General features: G+C 41.5%; 1 protein-coding gene across 4 annotated transcripts in view; it reads left to right on the top strand.

Moving 5' to 3' along the window:
• Positions 1–12961: 12961 nt before the first annotated feature.
• The window catches only part of tpm4a (tropomyosin 4a), a 21000-nt gene continuing 11146 nt past the window's right edge, over positions 12962–22815 (top strand). For 2 of the 4 annotated variants that reach the window (XM_061077705.1, XM_061077706.1), the window contains exons 1-2: positions 12962–13110; positions 14609–14734. In XM_061077705.1, the coding sequence (XP_060933688.1) occupies positions 12997–13110; positions 14609–14734 (240 nt within the window). In that variant the 5' untranslated portion in view covers positions 12962–12996. Of the gene's footprint in view, positions 13111–14608; positions 14735–19196; positions 19791–22815 lie in introns of those variants that run through there. The other 2 variants (XM_061077707.1, XM_061077708.1) reach the window with 1 other exon arrangement.

Below are 22815 nucleotides of genomic sequence, written 5' to 3'. Positions count from 1 at the left end.
ATATCCCTGATTGTACAGGCATTGTGCAGATGCTGGGATCCCAATTCTTGTTCCATGAACAGCAGGCCGCACTACTGTAACTGTAACCGATGCTGTCAGCTCTGGGAACACGTCCACGTTTAGACCCTCTGCTCTGCGTTCCAGATTGACATTTATTCGTGGAGGTTTCTGGTTGCAATTGAGGCTAATTCAAACCAACACTACACTTCGACATCCAATCTGACCCTACAAATGTCTGGTACTCAGAGCCAGACAAAGGATCATGGGATAATTAGTGTGACTGCAGACCTCCTTGTTTCTCTGAGGGTTTGTAGGCTATGGGAATTATCAAATCACATCTTTCTGCTGACATAGCCAACTGTTAATCACTTCACAGACCTGACCCATTTCACAAAGAGCTAGAGTTCTCTCCTTTCTCAAAGCACGAGCACCACACAATATGTAGTCTGTGTCTGTGCCAAATTGAGCGCATTGTATTCAAGGCATTGACATAGATGGGAGCTGAGCAGATAGGCAAACTGCCATTCATCTCTGTCTGTTTTTAATGCATCTGATGCCTTCACCGCAAATCTGATAACTAAGACCTTCAGCACACTGGGGAATTATATGTTTTCCCATCATGCAAATCAGTTTAGCTAAAAATCCAGCAGAGCACAATGGCCGCTTTTATAGTTTTTGCAATTAACATGCACGAATAAAGTTCTTAAAAAACACAATGTCATGATAAAGTAACTTATACATGCAATTTATGATCACAAATTATTAGTATGAACAATACTGTGTTGTGTGTGTATGTGGTATGTCAATTTTCAGACTTTGTGTGTACAAACTTCATGATTGTTAAGTGCTTTGCAGATAATAAAAAAAACGTGTGGATCGTATTGAGGACAAGCTTTTTTATATTTGTATAAATAAAACTCAATTGTGATAGATTAATTCAGAAGAAATCTGCAGGCAAAGTCAAGCATCAAACTTTTACTGCAGAAGTCAGTCCACTGGCAGTGCAATGTCTCCCCCTACAGGAGGCTCCTGAAACTAAAGCTTTAAATCTATGTGCTGCAAATGCAAATCATGCAAATCAAGCTGTTGATTTTCCGCAGTCTGTGGGTTAAATTGATGTTATGCACATTATCATTTGTCCATTTCTTCTTTTTTTATTTAAAAATTGTTTATTATTTCCATATATTTTTGCTTAAACATAACCAAGAATCCCAATATAAGTTTAAATCATCTTCAACAAGTGGATGAAGTCAAGACACATTGAGGAACAATGACAAGGTTGTAACTGGTCAACACTGTATTTCTGTTTGTGTCCTGATAATGAGTAACGCTTGTTTTCCATTGCTGCACCTTGTATAAATATGACTGTTTGTCCTCCAAGGCCCAAAGTCATGACGAGAAGCTCCCCAAAACAAAGAGTTTGGCGACGTCCTTCAGGCAGCAGATTGCAGAACAGCTACAGGGACTATCAGCAAAGATAGGAACAGCCTCTGCCCATAAACTAACATCAGGATAAACTGTGTTTAATATGTCTTTGAAGTTAAACTAAATACCGATCTGAAAACACATCCAATAACCTTGACACGGTTCAGAATGCAGCACAGTTAGTGTCATGTTGACATATTTCACTTTCTGTTACAGTTTAAAAATTGAGGAGTTAATGTGTCCAACCACATCTAATAAAATGCTCCCACGTAACAACATCATGCGTTTTGTGTCACATAAAATAGTAAATAGCATTAGTACTTATATAGATATTATAGATATATGGATAGAGTGTGTATACTTTAATTATTTACCGAAGTGAATCATCCACCTATGATCTGTCACAAATGGCTGCTCAGTGTCAACAATACTTTGCTCAGTAGATCACATCGGTCAGGAAGGTTTTCTCTCTGTGTTCTCTCAGAAAACCGATCCGAGCCAAAGAGGACTTTTAATTCACGTTGACACTAACACACAGAGTGTCCCTCAATATTTTTTGCTTTTGTGACAAAATAACACTCATGCCTGTCTCTGACCCCTGAGAGGACAGAAAGCAACACACACACCAACACGCACAAATCCTCACTTGAACTGCTTTATATTCATACAAACAGTTGATGCAGTAAGGACAGATTCAGAGATGATGTCGTCACATTATACAGTCCACATTTCAGCCCTTAAATTAAAAAACCCGATCAAGCAGCAGTTCACTCTACTGCCTGAGACATGTGAGTGACAGAATGAGTGGTGAAATAGACAAAACAAACAAACAAAACAAACGGTTCAGTAAGTTTGATCTTTTAGACGTTGAAAGGAAAGATGAAACCAACAGTTTATATATTTTTAGGCATTCATTAGAGAATATTCCTTGAATCCAGAAATATACTTGAATAAATTGCTATATTTATAAAACCAATGATTAAATTGCAAAAAGAAGATGAGGACTCATGGTGGGGCTGTGGTTAGCACTGTCACCTCACTGAAGGTAGAGTGGATAAGAGAGGAAGATGAAGGTTTCTGGTTGGATCCAGGTTTGTCTGTGTTCTGTTTTCATGTTCTCCTTGTGTTTGCATGGTCTCTCCTGGTACTCCATGTCCTACAATTTGTGGAAGGTTGGGACATAACGTAACGTAACCTGAAACAATTTGTGGGATCTGTCTAGGGGAGGGTGTACTCCGACTCTCTTCAATCCAGCCCCCCCCCCCCCCCACGACCCATAAAAGATATAAATAGAAGAACAAAAAGATCATGAGATCAAGAAATGCCAGGAAGAAAGGACACAAGGCACAACAAACATCACAAACTGATTTATCACAAACTGACACATCGAAACTTTATGTAAATGCTTTTAATATGAAATGAGACACGGCACAAGTTTCATACGTTAATCTTGTATTGGACAATGCCTGTGTGTTATACCTGAATTCTACTTGCAAGAACATTATGCAAAGGAAAAGAGAACCAGGTCATTCGTATAGGACCATTTCTTGATAATTGTGAAATTATTTGCGCCCAGAAGAGGGCGATGCTCACTAACACAACAGCAGTGACTCTCTTTCTCAGCAGTTCAGCTTAGAGGACAGGAAAGGGAAATCCTTACAAATGGAAACCAGCTAAACGTCCTTCAAGGGATAATGGGTGCGACTCAGGAGAAATATAACTTTTTAATTCATTGTGATCCTTTTATCGTTGTTTCTATTTCCCCAGATAGAACTGCGACAATCAAGTAGACCTATGAGGAAATACCATAAATATAGTGGCTTTAAAAATGTATATGCCTCTCATAAAAGAATGTGTGTGTGTGTTTGTGTGTGTGTGTTTGTGCGCGTGTGTGTGTGTGTCCTCATTTGTTTATTCTGCTGATGACAAATGACCTCCATCCATTACTCTCTAAACGAAACCATATGTTAAACAGTATGTGGGCGAGGCAGAAGGACACAGACCTCTTTTAGGCCAACCACACACAAAGACAGACACACAGACGCACACAGACACACACACTCACTGACAGAAATATGCATCTCACTTAAAATATATGGCTGATATTTTCATATATATTGTTCTCGGGGGTATATAGAATAACAGAATATTTGACTCCGGAAGGTGAGATAGCGGTAACACATAAGTAAACAAATGAACATGACACTGATAATTAGTGTATAATTGGTCTAATTTACAGAACAGGGCACCCAAGAGGACAAGTTGTATGCAAGAAGGGAGTCACTCTTTCAGTCTGACGTGGGTGGGAAGCTCGGTCCCACGCTGAGAAAACAAAAGGGGAAGAGGTTTCGGGCCGGACTGGGTGGAGTGATGTCCAGGCCACTGCAGGGCAGGACCAGCTGGCGGCTAGAAGTCACAAACCGAGCCCATGCATGGAGCGCAGGAGAGGCAGTGTCGTCATGGTTCTGCACGTTTCTGGGACTTCCTTTGCAGCAGTATCATGATTTTACCGGTCAGTGCAGGGGATGCAGGAGGCGGGTGAAGAGAGAATTTAAGGAGTTAAAAAAGTCAAGGCGGGCTGAAGTGTCTAAGATGAGTTGCTGAGGTTGGAGAGAGTGAAGTTTAGCCAAGAAGGAGTTACAGTAAAAACTAGAGTCTGGCTGAGGAGAAGAAAAGCAGATTTTGGTTAGTTTGATATGAGATGTAGCAACAGCACAGATAATACACAGCCCTCACATTTTTCGATGAGCATTCATACAGTGACCTTTGACCTCTGGTGTTGGCAGAGACTCGTGGTTCACTCAACTGGGCCATACTGGCAGTTATCAGCAGCCTATTAGCAAGGCGGCTGCAGGATGACGTCATACATTCTTCCTTAATGTGCTCTCAAGTGTAGCACCTAGATAACCTCAGCAATACAGCTTTGTTTAAATAGCATAGCATCTGTCCTTGTGTCCTTGAGTTCCCCATTTACACAAGTTCTATTTTAAAACTATGTATGCAAAAAATAGAAGAGATTAGTTATTTCTCAGAAACGTATGTATCATGGAGCGTGTCATTTACGTCTAAAGCTGAACTAATCAATGTTGTTTTAATGAAAAATGGCTCCAGTCGCAGTGACAAACCCACCAGAGAATTGTTCCCCAGCTCTGCAGTTGCCCTCAGCTCGACAGAGAGTTACAGCCTGTTTTTGCTAATTGTTTCTGGTTTTATGGCCCACAACTTTACTGTTCTGCTTCAGCCCCACATGGCTCTTTTCCAGCAGCCGCAGCAGCAGCAGACAGATGTTTCAACCAGAATCTATCCATCCAACTATACCCCTCCATCCATCTATCCATCCATCCATCCGTCTACACTGCTTATTGTCATCAGGAGCTTATCCAAGCCGACATTGGCACAAGGTGGGGTTCGCCCTGGACAGGTCACCAGTGTATCACTGGGCCGACATACAGAGACAAAATCATTTTCGTTTACACTCACTGATATGGTCAATTAGGGGTCTCCAGTTAACTTAGTCTGGGGGGGAGATCACTCATCCGACAGTGTTTGTACATAAATATATGTTGGTATTTCAATCAATAACAATTAAATCCACCATGCAGTCATGAACACAAACAACTTTGCTATATATTAATCTAAAGATAACATATTGTGCAAGAAAGTTCAGAACTTATGTAATTCTCTTGATAATACACAGCAATTTCCCATAATGACTTAATCTGTGTGGTGCATCTTCTTCTGTTTACAGTTGCTTTAGATCATTTTCCCTTGTGAAGGAAATGCAAAGGGTCCATTTCCCACACTCCTCTGGTCTTGGTATGACTCAGACGACAGACAGACCACATGAATGTTTCTCATCTCATGTGCAGCAGGTCACTAAAGACAACGTCCTGACTGGGACTCATGTGCACCTCCAGTCATAAATGCTTTGATAGTTAAATGCTATGTAAATATCAGTTATATGAATGAACACGGCTGCAGTCTTTATACATTAACAAAAAGATGGAAATGCTCAAGTTGTTCTTTTTGCTCCATTTTAGTTTTGTGTCTGATTAAAAGAAATTGGATTTTCTTCTTTTTAACTTTTCAGAAAGTCTTTTCTCCGGCTTCCACCCTGCTCTCCACCCTCTCTCACTGTAGCTTTAAATGTGACTATATCTTAGCCCTGTTCCCTGGTGAGAGGAGTTTTGGGGAGTTTTTTACCTTAAAAGGCCATGAGGAGTGGAGAGCTGGTTTCCTGTGGGAGGGCTTTCCTCTCTCTGACTCTGGAGCTGGAGGCCGGGCCCATCCTCATCCTCTCTCTCCCTCGCCCCGGCTGCCTCGGACACTCCCACTTTACACACACACACACACACACACACACACACTCACGCCTTCCTCTCACCACTCCCAGAAAAGTGGTGAAATCCAGCTCCAGCCAGATGTGTACGAGTGTGTGTGTGCTTGTGTGCTTGTGTGCTTGTGTGTGCAATCCATGCTGACCCCCTTACTTAACAGGAGGTGAATGCACGGTCGCACAGGAAAACAAGGTAGAGAGAGACAAAGAGAAAAGACACGAGACAAGAGAAGGAAGTAGGAAAGAACGATTAAAAGGGCTTGTCAGGAATTAAAATTGAGGGAGGGAACAGGAAGAAACTGCATTATGAAGAAGTGTGGGGCGGGGATAGTGAACACAACTTTTTGGCATCGAACGTAAGCCACTGAATGCCTCAGCTCGCAGCGTCCCGTCTGTCAACAGGCAGTCAGATAATAAATGAGTCAGGAAGACGTTGTCCTTATAAGGTCTGTGCTGCACTGGTGAACCATGAACCAGGCCTCCAGCTGCTGGTGTGTCACCACCATGTCAGAGTGAAGTCATAGCTATCACACACTGTACCGGTCTGACTTTCTCTATCTCGTTTCCTGCACCTATGTGTTAACGCAGCCTCTTTTTTCATAGGAGCTCTGTCATTGTCTCCCTGCTCCGGACCGTCTCTCTCTGTTTCATGCAGTTCGAGGCCGTATCCGCCTTTTAAAAATGTTTCAACCATAAACATTATATTGTTGATAATCCGCCTTATATTTCCATGTCTTGTTTTATGTTCCCTTTAGGCTGTGGTATGTGATAAGAGTTTTTTATTGTTTTTATATGAGCTCACAAAGCCAAATTCCTTTTACTTGTGTTGAAATCCCAGTATTGTTGTGACTTGTGTTCTCAGAATGTTGAGATTATGTCTGTGGTAACATATGTGTGTGGATTTGACGAGTTAGATGATGAGAAGAAGAGGTTACATTGTTCAGTGACACATATAACACAAGTTTCTTGGGCAAATTCTGATACATATAGTGTGTAGAAAAGTGACTGTTTAGACAAACTTAGAGGAAAACGTATTTGCTAGTCTCCATCAGGATTATTTACCAATAGAAAAGGCATTGAAAGAGCATTTAGACTAGTATACAGCAGGAATATATATATGACTAGTAATGTGAATATAGCCATCCATCCATTTCATATCCTGGGGTGGTTGCTTTGAGTTGGAGCCAAACCCAGCTGACATAGGGCGAGAGGTGTGAAACATCCTGGACCAGTGGCCGGCAGGTTCCAGGGTGTGTCAAGACGATTATATTCAAAATCATGTGACACTTTAAACTTTCAGATTTTTGATTATTTGGCCAAATCAAAGCTCCAGAAACTAGCTCACCTGGATTTTTTTCCAGGTAACATGGTTGTCCTCGACACACTGATTTAGTTCATCGCCTGATAAAGACCATGTGAGATGATAAAAAGCTTCAGACCAGGAGCTCCACAGTTGTTGCACACATCAGTTGGCAAAACATCATATGTTCAGGTTCCACCAGGTTAATGTTCGAGATCTTATTACCGTTCACTTATCACAACACAAAAGTTGACAAGTCAAGTTGACAAGTTGACATGAGTCAAAAACTCTTACTAATCGTTAATACAATGAAAAGAATTACATATACATTACTGCAGTGAAATAGAACAGCATTTTAAAATGTCTGCTCATGCTGGTAGTTGACCAGATTTAAACAGTGACAGTATGTCCTCTCTGCCCACAGCAAACAGTAATTTAGTTTTAGTCAGTATTTAGTTTCCATCACTCAGCCCATAATAGTCACAGACAAGTTCATCTACATCCAATGGAAATCGCTGCTGCCAAAAATGCTGAAATGAATAAGTCTGTTTTTCAAGAGAGAGGAACATTAGTCTGAAAGCTTTCAAAACTGGATGTCAGTAAATGTGACCCTTCCTACAAATCTTAATATAGTTTGAATGTCTTTTTTTACCAGTAGACTTCCTGGAAAATAATGTTGATACTAAATGTTTCACGACAGGGAAAAACCCCATAAATTAAAATAAAGCAGATTAATTTGTAACTAATTTGCTCATTCATCTCTCTCCCTAACCCTCTTTCTGTCTGCCTGTCTTTCTGTCTGTTCTTTCATCACCAGTATTAAGTAGGTCAGTCATTCAAGTTCTCCCCTGTCTTAAGGAAGTTGTGTGGAATAATGAAGCATTCACAGAATGTGGGTCAAACTGTATTGTACAAAAACACATTAATAAATGAAAATCAATACATTTGTACACTGGATATTTCACAAACATGATGGTCCTGGGGTCCCACACTTGATTGCATTGACCTTGTTGACGTGTGCCACAGTGGATTTATCCGACTCAGAGAAAGTAAGGTTAGACATGTGGCATGCAGCTAAAAACACGTCACACTTCCTCATCTCACTACCTTGTATGTGAGCGATCAGATTCCTGTCTATTCACGCTGATCTAAGTCCTGCTATCTGAACCTGAACTGCCAGTTTAAGTCTCCAGGCTGAACAACAAATCTTTGGCATACTGACTTATGAGCCCAGGCTGATCTGTTGTGCTACGCTACAGTTAACCTATTGAGCCAAAGACGTGTTAGGTGGTGGAAATACCTGATGGACCTTTCACAGATTCATTCCATTTAAACCACACATTCTTTATGGCACCGAGCTCTTCATGCAGATGCACATTTTATGATTTTCTGATCTGAAGAGAACGTCGAATTGGCAAACAGTCAAATGTACATCTTCTGAAATCAAATTATGCGGGTGTGTGTGTGCATGTTTGTGATTTCACCTCCATCTGATTTACCGACAGTGACGTTCAGACATGCAGAGTCACAGCTGATTGGTTTGCTTTGATCCAAACATCTGTGAAATACCTGTAGAAAAGGTGTGGACTGTGTGTGTGTGTGTGTGTGTGTGTGTGTGGGAGGGGGCTCATGACGTCACCTCAGGCTGCACAGAGGCTTGATGACATACAGGAAACATTTGCCTCTACTTGTACAGACAAAAAATGTTTCACAGGAGATGCACCTCACCGTCTGTTTGTGTCTCTCTGTGTGTATGTGTGTGTGTGTCACTGTCAGTGCGTGTGTCACCAGAATCCAGGTGCCCTGTCTAAGTGAGTCATGAGGTATGTTTCCACCCCAAGGCCACAGCAGTTCACATACACAAACACACACACACACACAAGCACACACACACACACACACACACACACACACACACACACACACACTGAAGACCTCAAGCTCCAGCTGAAGGTCCAGTTCTTCAGTTGTTTAAAATCCATAATCATTAGTTCTCCATCATAAATCAAAAATAAACACTCTCACTGTCTACGTGCATTTTCAAACTTCTCCATGTTTAGTCTGGGCCCCTCCGCAGCATTCCTGTGGCTGAGCAGCAGGGAGAGGAAACATACTTTGAACATTAAAAACATTAAATCCTACTCTTATATTAGCAGAGAGGCTGCAGAAGATGGCAACACGGAGGCTTCACAGAGCAGAGCAGAGGATAACTGCTGGTGCAGTTCACTGCTAAAGAAGAAGCTTTCACTGCTTTTACAAATTTACTGAACTTATTATTGTTATTTATGCAATGCTTGTTCTAAACATTCCTGTTTGCTTAGCTCGTGTTAATGCTTCGAGCTACTTCAGAAATATTCCACATTATTAGTGAGTCTTCCTAAAAAAGTTGCATAATAGTTTGTGCAGAGCTTTTTATTAACAAGTAGTTGTTGTAGTAACAGTAGATATAGTACTAGTAGTAGCAGAAGTAGTAGTAGTAGCAGTAGTAGCAGTAGTTGTAGTAGCAGTAGTTGTAGTAATAGTAGTTGTAGTACTAGTATTAGCTGTAGTAGTTTTCTAAACTTTTGTAAACATTTAAAGCTCACTTTTAAAACAAGTTACAAAGTCCTTTCAACAACACACATAAAATTAGAGCAATTTAAAAAAATGTTTAAATGTCAAACAGTGCTTATATATTGATAATAAATTATGTTCCTAAAATGTTACTGTGATAACTTCACTCAGTGTAAAAGCAGTTTAGCATAACCGTGTCACTTCTCCAGTCTGACCTAGTTATTAAAAATAGAATATAGTGAACTCATAATAAAGTATAAATGACAGATAACAATCAAACATGTGTGGAAAGAACAACACATCAATGCCAAGCAGCTACTTTCACTGAGATTTGTACAACATCAGCTTCCATTAAACTGACGATGCAGGTCATAACACACAACCTCCACCTGTTACATAATCACTGGAACCGCATCTTCACACAGGAATGTGCTAAATATTTTATCTACAGGAAGCTGTCCTCTGATATTAAACAAACACAATAAATCCTTATTGTTGGCTGTATACAACAGAGATGTTTAGAAGGCTTTACTGTTGCTCATCTGGAGGCTGTGCTTCATGTTGCATTCACAAAGATCATATATGAGCAGATGCATTCCACCTCCTCCAATTTTTAATGCAGCTTAAGGCTTGGATTCAGCATAGCTGCTCCCTTTTCCTTCAAAACGTTAAACGTTCAAAAGAGGTCAGGATGAATTTAAAGTCTCAAATTTCTTGAGTCAGGTTTTGTGAGAGGTGTGGAATAAGAAGAAACCTTGCTGAAACTCTGCAGATCTGCTGTTTTCAGCCTCTGATGTCAGCAGCAGCTGTGTGGAGGAGCCGCAAAACTGATCCACAACCAAAATGTCGAGAGAAAGCCAGGAAAAAGAAACTGGAAGAAGAAAAGAATGTCAAAGCAACCTTTTTCTGCTCAGACAGGTGACGTATAAAAAATAACTTGGTGTCTCACAGCCTTTCAATGCGACTGCAGCTTAAACAAGTGATGACCATGGCTTTGTATTCCTGTTGTTTGCTGTGGCTTCAATTTGTTTCAAAATGGGTCCATCCAGACTAAATTAACCCTGATTATAGTGGGGAGACCTGAGCATATGTATTCAATAGCACTTAGGTCTCGAAAAGATTTATAAGACGCTATGGAACAAACTCCCAGAGAAGAACAAACCTCCATATTCTCCTAAAAATGGCTCTTTAAAACATATTCACATAAATGCGATTACTGGGCTTGTGGTTTGAACTTAATTTGATCTGTTTAGTCACCTTATAACACCGATTGTTATAGAATGACATTCACATAACTCTATTTCATTTGATTACTTCGCAATATTTGATATGTTATGTTTCATTTATTTCTTATATTTGGCTACATCTGTATTTAACTAGGTTGTAATTCATCCTCTGTTGTGTTTACACACCATCCTCTATGGTGGCCCACATTGTTTTCACAACAAGAAAATATATAATTATAGAAATGGGGCCTCTTGACTGTTTGTAATGGTGTTTTCTATTTATAGTGTTCTTGAAGATATTTTTGGCTCAGTCACAGCAGAGACTGGGAACTTTGCTGATTAGCACCTGAGTATTTAATGCACATCTGATGGCAGTCAAGTTAGTATAGCTTATCTATGTGAAACATGCTGTTCCCTCTTTCTGTCCTTTCATAAAATGTTCAGTGAATAAATAATGTCAATCCTTTTGTATTCCAGGAGAAGCAATGCTGTCCTTGGCAATCTTCAACTTTTTTTTGAAACGTTACTTATAATGAGAGATTTTTGAAATTAGTCAGTCAGAAAATAAAACACAGGGGAAACAATTTGATCTCAACACACACACATGTATGAAAGGTAAATAAAAGTATCAAGAAACAGTCAATGTGTGTCAAATAAATAAATGTGTGTCGATTTTAGTTTTTATCTTTGGGCTGCATACTTTAATATCAAGGGATCCTCTCCCGGGCCTTCTGTCTTTCTGCACCTCACTCTCCATGAGCGTCTGTGAACAGAGGCCTCCATTGTTCACATAAACTCTGATTATCCATCTGTTTTCACCAAACTCAAATATCAGGTGCAGGGAACTCACAGCTCCAATTTCACATGGTGCTTCTTACCTTCCCACAAACTTGTACACATGTTTTCATCTTACTCGAAACAACCATTCAGGAGCTGTGTGAATTATGTAGAGCCACATAACCCAAACAGCTGAGTGATGACGGCACACAGGTACCATCACAGCAGTGTATTACGCTGGAGTGATTCAAATTATTCTAAGATAATGGTTCTAATTTAATCCTTACTCATCTTAGTTTTCAGGTTTTTTGTATACTAGCTGGTTTGTGTTTTATTTTATAGCTCCAACGAGGCCCAACAGCCTCCAATTAATTCAATCAAGTCACAGGAAACTGCACATACTTCCTGCAATGTTAAAGACGGTGATGAAGAATTTCTGGATCTTCCCCCAATCCGATTTCTGCACCAAGTTCTGTGGAAGTGGAAATCCATCCAGTAGTTTTTGCGAAATCCTACAATAAACAAACAAACCAATAGACAAACACCTTCAGTTTTACTGCTAATCTAATCTACTACTCATCCTTAATTTATGTCTCTGACTCTCCCTTTATAAACTTTGGATCTCTCTCTCTCTCTCTCTCTCTCTCTCTCTCTCTCTCTCTCTCTCTCTCTCTCTCTCTCTCTCTCTCTCTCTCTCTCTCTCTCTCTCTCTCTCTCTCTCTCTCTCTCTCTCTCTCTCTCTCTCTCTCTCTCTCTCTCTCTCTCTCTCTCTCTCTCTCTCTCTCTCTCTCTCTCTCTCTCTCTCTCTCTCTCTCTCTCTCTCTCTCTCTCTCTCAGGTGTTGGAGGCTGTGTGCACGCCGGACTCTTTATCTTCTGACACAAGGTTAAATGTGGAAACGGGACCTGTGCTCTTCTCAGTGAAATCACAGAGACCCAAATAAGGTGATCGGTGAGCGATCTGTGTGCAGCAGCCAGGACCATTCCTCAGAGAGGACTTGGACGGTGGACTTGATAGGGTGGAGTGTGTGCCTGAGAGGGTGATAGTCAGGGAGTCAGCCTGGAGCAGAGTGGTGAGTGAAGGGATGGAGAGAAAGGATGGATGGTAGGAGGGAGGGTGAGAACATGGGAGGAGGAGGTGATCAGAGACTGGAGGCAGGTTCTGTTGCAGTTTAAATAACTACCCATATAGGGCTCAACTATCTCCTTCCCTCCGTCTCTCCCTTTCTGTTTCTCCCTCTATCCCTCTCTGCTTCTCTGCAGCTTTGTTGGGCTCCAGCTCTCGTCGGTGCTGAACCTCCTGCATCTCGCCAGCACATCCAGACAGGACGGGACTCCAGCTTAATCATCTCAGAGAGGAACACACACCCCAGCCGCCACCATGGAGGCCATCAAGAAGAAGATGCAGATGCTGAAACTGGACAAGGAGAACGCCATCGACCGGGCGGAGCAGGCAGAGACGGATAAGAAGGCGGCAGAGGATAAATGCAAACAGGTGGGGGGGTGAGAAAAGCAGATCAGAAATGGAGATAGATCAGATCAGGTCAGTGGTTGGGCAGCTATAAGTGAAATCTAATCGATATCAGGCAACAAAGAGACGAAAGTCAAATAAAATCTTAAATGTATGTATAAGATACTGAGCAAACAAACCTCCTGCTGAAAGATTTCATGATAACTTGGAAAATTATTGTAAAATAAAGAATTCTCCATGTACAAGAAATATGCAGAGCTGGCGTATATACGTCTGTCTGCTTTTCCTTTTAAGGTTCTCTCTTAATCCAGCTCTTAGGCTAATCACAACACTGATACCATACCAGACATACCTTTATGGAAACGGTCTGTAAACACTTCACATTTATTTATGCTACATTCCTCACAGCTAATTTAGGTTGACTTGAGCTGGATCTCAGATAGAACATATTTAAAGTTTCTTTGCCATGGTTGAGAGTCTGGACGGAGACTTTGGCAAATGTCAATGACAGTATGAGAAACTCTGAGGATAAGTTTTCTTTGTTCAACTGGAGCTTAAACTGACTCCAATAGGAAGAGCAGATCCAAGCCTCCATTTTGATCAATATGGTTGATCGCTACGACACACAGCACAGACAGCAAATACTGATACGGATCAACAGGTGCTGAATTTGGGGACAATAGGTCGAACTTAAATCTGTTTACAGTGAGGCTCAGGGAGAAATCATCACACCCCCATACCGGCTCAGGTGATGAGACCACCCAGGATCCGGAGTGGGTCTTCGGGAAAGAATAAGTGGAGACATCACTCTGTCCCTCCAGGAGCCGTTTAAAGAGAGTTAATGGAGCTCCTCTCTCAAAGGACATCTGTCATAAAGTATATTAGACAGATCTATCCAACACACAGGAGACAACACACTCACACAAACACATAATAAGCATGCAAATGGAGACACAAATGTAGCCACACAAATGGGAGATTAGACGTACACACAAACACACCCATCGGGCCCATGGTTCCAGGCGTCTGTGTGTTCTCACTGATAACAACTGTATTTTTAGACACCAGGAGAGAATGACACTGTGGAGTTCAGTGGGATTATCAGAAGTACCTCATGGGCTCAGAGGGGGGACACTGATTAGGGGGGGGGACACTTTACCCAGTGAGCCTGAATGTGTGTATGTGTGTGAGAGAGAGAGAGGATTAGTCTATACATAGCAGACCCTCTTGTCATGAGAGACTGATAGTAAACTATTACCATTAAAATGAACCCCAAACATCATAAATACAAATTAGACTCTCAAATCAGGTACAGCTGCTTTTTCAGACGCCTGAATTTAAACACCGTGGCTTTTACCAGCCATTATTTAACCACACACTGCAAACACACGAAACACACAACAACAAGAAAGACCTGATCTATCAAGTTGCTTTGTAGCTTATAATTATCAAAACAGTGCACCGAGTAGACCTGAATAGACTTTTGTGTAGCAGTGTGGAATGACGGTGTTTTGTGTTGTAGATGGAGGAGGAGCTGCTGGACCTCCAGAAGAAGATGAAGCAGACAGAGGATGAACTGGACAAATTCTCCGAGGGCCTGAAAGACGCTCAGGAGAAACTGGAGCTATCTGAGAAGACAGCGGCAGACGTGAGTGAGAGGTCACACACTTGTCCTGTGCAGATGCTCACACACAGGGCGAGGGGTCAACTGAGTTTTAATTCACTTGCCTGACAATGTGAAATTAAGCGACCAGTCACTAAACATTGACGCGGAAATCCTCCTGATTCATTAGAAAAAGGACTCGGGACTCACTGTTTTTGATTACTTGCTGTCTCTTGATCTGACACACACACACACACACACACACAAACACATATTATTGTAGCACATCTGAGAACCCAGGCCCCGTTATTCCACAGCTGGACAGTTTCTGAGGCCGTGTCAGCTGCGAGTTTACTTTGATCATCCATTGTGAACCGTTTGGAGCACTTCACATCAGAGACCCTCACATTCCTGTGCAACCACTCTTGAAAGATGAACACATGGATAAACTGTAACCCCCTCACCCACCAACATGCAGCACACACACATACTAAGGTCCTTCATGCCAGCAAACCATAGAGCTGTCAAGGGTTAACAGAAAAACTGAAAATATACTGTATTCATGCGTTTTCCTTTTACCTTATGGTTCTGACAAAGGTCAGCCCTAAGGAATCATGAAAAGTATGTATTGATATGTAAATACACAAAGTAACACACTTTGTATAGACTTGTACTCAAGCTCTAACGACAACAGCATGACCAAAATGAGGAAGTGTTGTTTTGACTGGTGCCAAGTGTTGAAACTGCATTTACTCAAATTCTCTTCTGCTTTGGTTCTATTTTGAGCTAGCGTAGTATTTCCATTGTTTGCTACACTGGTCTTACTACATTAAGTTTTTATAGTTAGTAGATAGTAGTATTTTTACTCTTGATAACTTAACGTATATTTAGTTTGCAATACTTTGTACTTTTCATTGATTTGGCATTACACTCCTTCAACACTGTCACATTCACAACTGACAGTTTGCTTTAGAAAAGGAGGAGGAAAACCGACGCTGCCGAACAAAAGGTATCATTAGTCTTATTCTAGGCATTCTTCTCGCTTGTCAAAACCTGGTGGCTTCATTACCCACAATGCAACTTGACTGATGATAGTTCACTTGGAGGTAAAGGTGTTTTGATAATAGCAGATAATGTAGCATCCATCCCTTTTGACTGAGGTCATGTACGCTCACTTCCTTCTATCTCCACACGATCATATTCTTTTTATTTTTAAACTTGTAGTCCTCAGAGACTCAACTGGAATCACTTGAGGCAGTGACAGCGTTCTGTGTGGAGTCACACATGACTTGTTTCACATCTAAAGGCCTGAAAACACACGTTATTGCATTTGAGGTTTAAAATCTGCAGAGTACATCTTTAGTTTAACTCAAAAATCAGGACTTGTACTTATAACAGGCTGTTTTTACACTGTAGTATTGTTTTTTTTTCTTTATAGTAAAAGATCTGATTACTTCTGAGAAGTATAAATAAGTTATGGGAAAAAACTTAGAGTGGGATGACTGTGTCCTCTTCATCCAATCAAAACTAAACTCGAGTTTTGTGAGACTATTTGTGTATTTTTGTGTTTGTGTATGTGTGTGTGCGTGGCCAAATATCTTTTTTTGGAATTTGTCATGTTCAAGATGAGAATAAATAAATGAATATGCCAGTTTAGAAGTTAAATTTAACTTGAATAGCAACAGCTAGTAATCCTGTTTAAATTAGATCACTAAACAAACCATGAGCAGAGAAAGAAGCACAAAAAATAATATACAAGAAATCCTCTCGGAGCTTCCACCAAGATGTGGTATTGTTTGAGTCTGGCAGAGGATATCCCTTGGAAATGCCGTGTTTTCCTACGCACAAAGAGAGGGGAAGTGTCTGACATACAGACACAGAGTCGAAGGCCGAGACACGCTGGATTATCCTCACGCTGTGATTAAATAAACTCTGAGAATACTTCTGAGAAGCCTCATGCAAAGTGGGTCAAGTGGGCCCCTGGAATACTGAGAGGGCTTGCTGGAAGTTGTGGTTTGAGACCGACCAGTTGTAGCTTGCGATCCAGATTGAGCTGAATCAGGACCAATGTTCAGTTAAGAATAGATTTTCACAACAACACTGGTAAAGTGAAGCCCCCTGATTTTGAAGTTTCCAGCCTGTGAAGCCTTTGGACTCCGCTTTAGTGAATTCCCCTCCACATGTCACTGTATTAGAGGCAGCAGTCAAGTGATTACACATCTGAATTCACACAGCGGGAGCATGACCAGACTGGAAACCTGGAGGGGGCTGGGAAAGCAGACCAGTGAGCCAAAGACCCCGACAAGCGACCAGTCGATTCACATTTAGGTTCGCCCAGTTCACTGCCCGTTTAAAACAAAGTGTCTGTCTTCAGGTCCCAATATTAGGACACAGCATATAGGTGTCACCATGCAGGTGTCTATAACAACATTCCCCACAGCAACAGTTACTGTTTGAGGGGAAAGCTGGACTGTGGTGGCCAGCCGGGCAGAGAAAGCAGAGAACAGGCAGGAGGGGGGGCTGTGGTATGTGAGGAATGCAGCTAAGGCAAACAGAAAGCCCCACAATCCTGTGTCTAATGAAATCAATGCTTCCAGCTTTTCCGGTGCAAGGGGGCAAATCAGACAGTGAGACCCAATCAGCAGAGGAGATAGATTTGTGAGAGGGTTTCTTCTTCGCGCTGACCAGCTGGACTGAATTTGAGCTGAACTGAGCCGAGCTGATCTGAGATCTGCCGGCCCTGCTCAGCCACCCGCCGTCCTCGCATGCAACATGTTTGCTCTCAGGCCGATGGAGTGAATGGGAAAGGGTGAGGGTAAACACAAGGGAGGGCTCGTGGCAGAGAAACATGGAAGATGGCGCATAAACCTGCATTACACCCACACAATGGACATAATCTATGAGCAGGCAGGTGATAGATGATGTTTGCTGATCTCTGCCCCCAAGACAAACAGTTCCTCAAAAACAGAATGATGTATGATGATATTGCAGATTTAAAGATTGAACTTACAAATGAACTTACAATGCATACAGAAACGACGTAGTGCAACACTTCCTGACTTTGCTATTTCTATTCTGTAAAGTCTTGCTACTATTTGACTTACTTTAAGTTACTGGGGGAAGACTTAACTTTTAAGCCCATGCAATGGAATCTCAAACTTTCCTTTTTGTACCCTTCACTATTATCTTATCATATCCCCCATTGTCACATATAGGGTCTGTGAGGCTTATGCAGATTAACCATGAGGTGCAATCAATTATACCATTGTCTCATTTTAATTTAATTGTCACAATATAGACATGTCTCTAATATGTAACTTGAAAAAAAAGTTAGTTTACATCAGACAGCCCTGTCCAGCTGTCGTGCATGGTGGCAACTTTAGAGTTTGAAGACAGGAAAGGTAAATTTAATGGTCAAATCAAGTTTGAAGCGGTTGAAGTTTGAGTGTGACATCTAAACTATGGGCCCTGCGCCTTGACACTAACTGAAAGTAATTCATCCTGGCTGTTCTTTTTTCTCTTGAAAGTCTTGTAGCAGTGATCACATCAGTCACAGGGATCAGCTTTTACACACATACACACACGCACACACACACACACACACACACACACACACACACACACACACACACACACACACACACACACACACACACACACACACACACACACACACACACACACACACACACACACACACACACACACACACACACACACACACACACACACACACACACACACATTTTTGTACTTCTATCTTAGTGAGGACACTCATTGGCAAAATGCGTATCCTCATCTCGGCCACCACAACAATATACCCCACCCTAACCCCTGGCCCTTACCCTAACCACTTGACCATAATGCCTAAGCTTAACCACCTCGGTCTGAAACAAATAACCTGGAGGTCAGAAGTTAAAAGCTCTCTTTTGGTCTACCCACTAAAATCGCTCGTCTGGGTCACAATGCCTTGACCAACCGATCGTCCTAACCACTAGACGTAGATGCCTAAACCTAGCCGTCTTGGTCCGGTACTAAAAGATGTACCGTTAATCCAGATCTCAACCGCTTCAAGATGAAGCTTCAAGTCGGAAATCTTTCATCTGAAAGCTGAGCTAGAACTACACTTTGAATACAGGGAACAGAAGTAAGACATTTTACCAAAATCCAAACAACTGAAATCACAAATTTGGACAACTCAGTCTGGATCCTACATGAGAGACTGAGCCTGGAAGTCAGAGGTATGATTTGGTTATTAAGTGGTATGTGGATGGAGACCTATTGACTTACATTTTATAAATAATGAATTCGCTCTAACCCTAAAGCAAAAGTGAAGAACGTAATCTCCAAAATATCCCAACTTTTCCAATATGTCCATATTCTAAAATGGTCCTCACAAAAATGTAAGTATACGCACACACTACAGATACGCACACACTACAGATACACAGGCCCCGCCCTCTCTGACCTCATAGTGCCAGTCATCTCTCTCCTCCTCCTCCGTCTCTCAGTCTGGCGCTCTCTCTCTCAGCTCTCCTCTCCGCGCTGCCTTCCTCAATCCTCCTCCTCAAACTCCAGGCGTCCGGACCAAAAACTGCCACATTCCCGAGGACAACTCTCAACTTTCTGCTCATGAACTTTACATTCCTTCAGATCAGGAGAAACTTTTGGACCTCACCTGGACACCCTCACTTCCTGGTTATATAACCTTTGTTGCACTTGAACGAATCCTTCACATTCCAAAGACTTTGGCCCCGGACGGAGATCGCTATATCTTTTTTTGTTGGGTCTTTTTCGATCTTCAAAGCCGACGATCACAGGCGTTACCGCAACATTCCGCATAGACCGAATAATCAGGGAGCAGCAGTGTACGTGTTCTACTTTTTGCACAACTTTTAAGTAGTCTTAACTGTTTGTGTGGCTATTTTTCTACGTGTATTCTTAAGTTAAGTGCGTAAAAGAGTGAAGAATGGCAGGTGTGACCTCCCTGGATGCGGTGAAGAGGAAGATCCAGTGTTTGCAGCAGCAGGCCGACGAGGCGGAGGACCGGGCGCAGGTCCTCCAGAGAGAGCTGGACAGTGAACGGGAGGTCCGAGAGAAAGTGAGACAAATCTTCCTCTCTTTTAAGTCCTTCTCTCCTCTTTCACCACCCTTCTCTTTCACAGTCTCTCCTACTTTTCGTTCCCTTCTTCTCATCCACTTCTCAGGCCCTTGTGCTCGTGTTATTGATTCATTCGCGGGCGTGATTGTGCCACAATGCAAAGGCGTTGGTCTCTAATGAAAAAAGGAAAAAAAAAAAGTTTGGATTCCTGCAGGTCCGTGCGCATGCGCAGTGCGGCCTGATCTACAGGCCTCTGTGGAACTACAGTGAATAATGTGGACCACGTAGACATTCTGTGCCTAATTCAATTGAACTAGTAAGACTCAGCAAATCAATTCCTATTAATGCCAATTAAGCCATTAATCGTTGTTTGTGTTGTGATGCTGCCAACGTTGAGATGGATGTGATCATGTTTGGAGTCAGTGTTAATCCCAGTGGCACTTCAGCAGGGTGGATGTGTGCCAGCTGAACCACTGCCATGTCATCCACAGAGGAGAGGAGGATAATGGCCGCAGAGTTAGAAAGTAGTCTACTCTGTTATTAGGGAATCAAAGAAACAAATATATATAAAGTTCCATTTTCCTCTAGGAGAGGTTAAGTGCTTACATTTATTCAAAACCAAATAACACTGGTCAGAGCGTTCTTTTCAGTTTTCTCAGTCTTCCATAGAATTTTTTTTTAGAAAGTTTTATTTCCCAGCCTGGGTGGAAGCTGAATATAGTTGTGTTTTGTTGTGGTTTGTTACATGAAGACGTCTCTTTGGCTCTGGGAACCTGTTATTAACATTTTTTTTTCGCTATTTCCTGACAGTTAAAGGCCAAACTGTTGATTAGTGCAATTATCAGTAATGAATGAATGGACAATAGTCGCAGCCCTTTTATACGTTTATATTTCAGTATCAGCCGCAGTTGCACAACCAGGCCTGTAACTATTCATTGCTGAACTTCACAAGGGCGGGGGTTTCCTCATTCTACAGGCAGGCATGTGTTGAAAGTGACTCGACTGTCTTTTACTGTGAATTGGCCCGGCTCGGTCACCTGCCTGTCTCTTGACTCTACCTACACTCAGAGTTTTACAGCTTTACACAGAGAAGGTGGAGGCAACAGACGAATGCTGAGCTGCACAGATAGATAACAGTCCTGACTCGTTTCACATGTTGCTTTATGGCGCACGATGCCATATCCTTTTGCATAGGAGCTGGTTAATGACAGGACAAGTGGAGAGATTGAAGGAGAGTGGGAGGGGAAGGTGTGGCTGTAAAGATATGGCAGCATGGATGAAGAAAGGAGGAGGAAGGCTGGGGGAATAACCCCTTTGTTACAGACTGACTATTAGGTAACATGCCACTTTTTTAATTTGACAGTAGGCATTCGCTCAGCTTGTGGATAATTAAGTTGTACATTAACGCTGGTAGCATTCATAATCTTTATTTTAAAACAACTCTTTTTTCATAACTTTTGTGTTCAAAACTGTCTTGGCACATACTAAGTACAGTGACTTTAACATTAAAATAATGGAATGTTGTGATTGGTCGATGTCTGTTCTTCCTTTTCTCTCTGTAAATGTCTTCAGTGAATTATCCCTGTATGACCTGTAGAATCCAGAGCAGTAAAGTAGAGATAGTAAATGCGCAAGTAAGTCATACTCCTCATTTTATTTCGTAGGGTAAATGAGGTTAATGTTTCACTTCCTGTCATTTTCAAATGTGAATACATGAGTGCAGTAGCATTTTTAGTAACTATTCCTGAAGCTATATCTCCAGCATTTTAAGAAACAGGACATATCATACAAGAGTATATCACCTCAATATTTTAGAGTTGTCAAAGCACAAACTTTAACACTTTCCCTTCAATGCCCTCATTCATCATTTATAAGCAGAATATAAACTATACTCTAATATAATAAAGGCTTGCCACTGCCATTGTTAACTCTCTATATACTAATGTACAGTTATAGATGCTTCACATGAGTAGTTTAATAATTTACAACTATATTATTATGCATTTAAGAAACTTCAATCTGCGCACCACAACATTATAGTGTGTTGTAAATGTATTAAATGTGTGCCAACTGATTATTAATGCTCTATATTGAGGCTTGAAACGATCTTTTATCTGCCGAATGGAAATAACATGTATATTTCTTCCAGTACATCCTAGTTAGCTATGATGTGTCAAAGCAGTTCCAGCTGTCACACATTTCGCTGCATGTGCGCTCACAGTGAAACAGAGCACTGCGTTTGTGTGGCGGGGCTGGTGTGGTGCCATATGTGAATAATTAGGACAACCTGCAGTTATTCCTTTGGCACAAAAACTCTTTCATAGGATCACGGGGAGATCAAAACAGGAATCTTGCTGAGTGTGTTAAGGTAGTGAATCATTCTTTGAAAATGTGAAGGCAACAGGCAAAAAACAACAACACTCAGCCACATCTCTCTCTAAAAACTAAAAGTAATTGCTTTGTGTTATTTATAAAGGAGTTTTGTTGCCTCGAGACGTTAGTCAACTGCTCAGTAATGCTTTTAGGGTCCTTGAGGTTAAGAGACATGACTTTGTCTTGAAACGCTCATTGGAGCTGATTAGATGAGTTATATTTACGGCCTTTACCCTCAACAAGCTGTTCAGTTTTCACAGTCGTTATAGTTGTTTGCTGTTGGGGCTCCAGTGTCGAGAGTCGGACCAAAGATCTTTTGTGCTTCATTGACAACTCTTGAGGTTTCAGTGAGCAGCATAGATGAACCAGATTGGCTGGTTGTGTGTGTGTGTTTAAAACATTTTAAAAGATTGAAATAACTATGAATGTCAAATGATCATCAATACATGCATCTGTTTCCTACTTTTGAAGTTTTTATGTTGTATTCATGTTGTCACCAGAAAACATTCTGGTTGCCATTGTGACATGTAGTGTTTACCACATTGCATGCAGTGATACAGTTTGTGGTATAATGACCCACATTTAAAACCACATTTAAAAGGGAAGTGGGGCTCCACTCAAGTATTTGCTCTGGGAAGGCCGTCCCTCCCAG

The sequence above is a fragment of the Limanda limanda genome, chromosome 9 (assembly GCF_963576545.1).
Source record: "Limanda limanda chromosome 9, fLimLim1.1, whole genome shotgun sequence".
Classification (NCBI taxonomy): Eukaryota; Metazoa; Chordata; class Actinopteri; order Pleuronectiformes; family Pleuronectidae; genus Limanda; species Limanda limanda.
The sequence above is the reverse complement of the archived record's forward strand: the minus strand, read 5'-3'. Positions and strand labels throughout refer to the sequence as shown.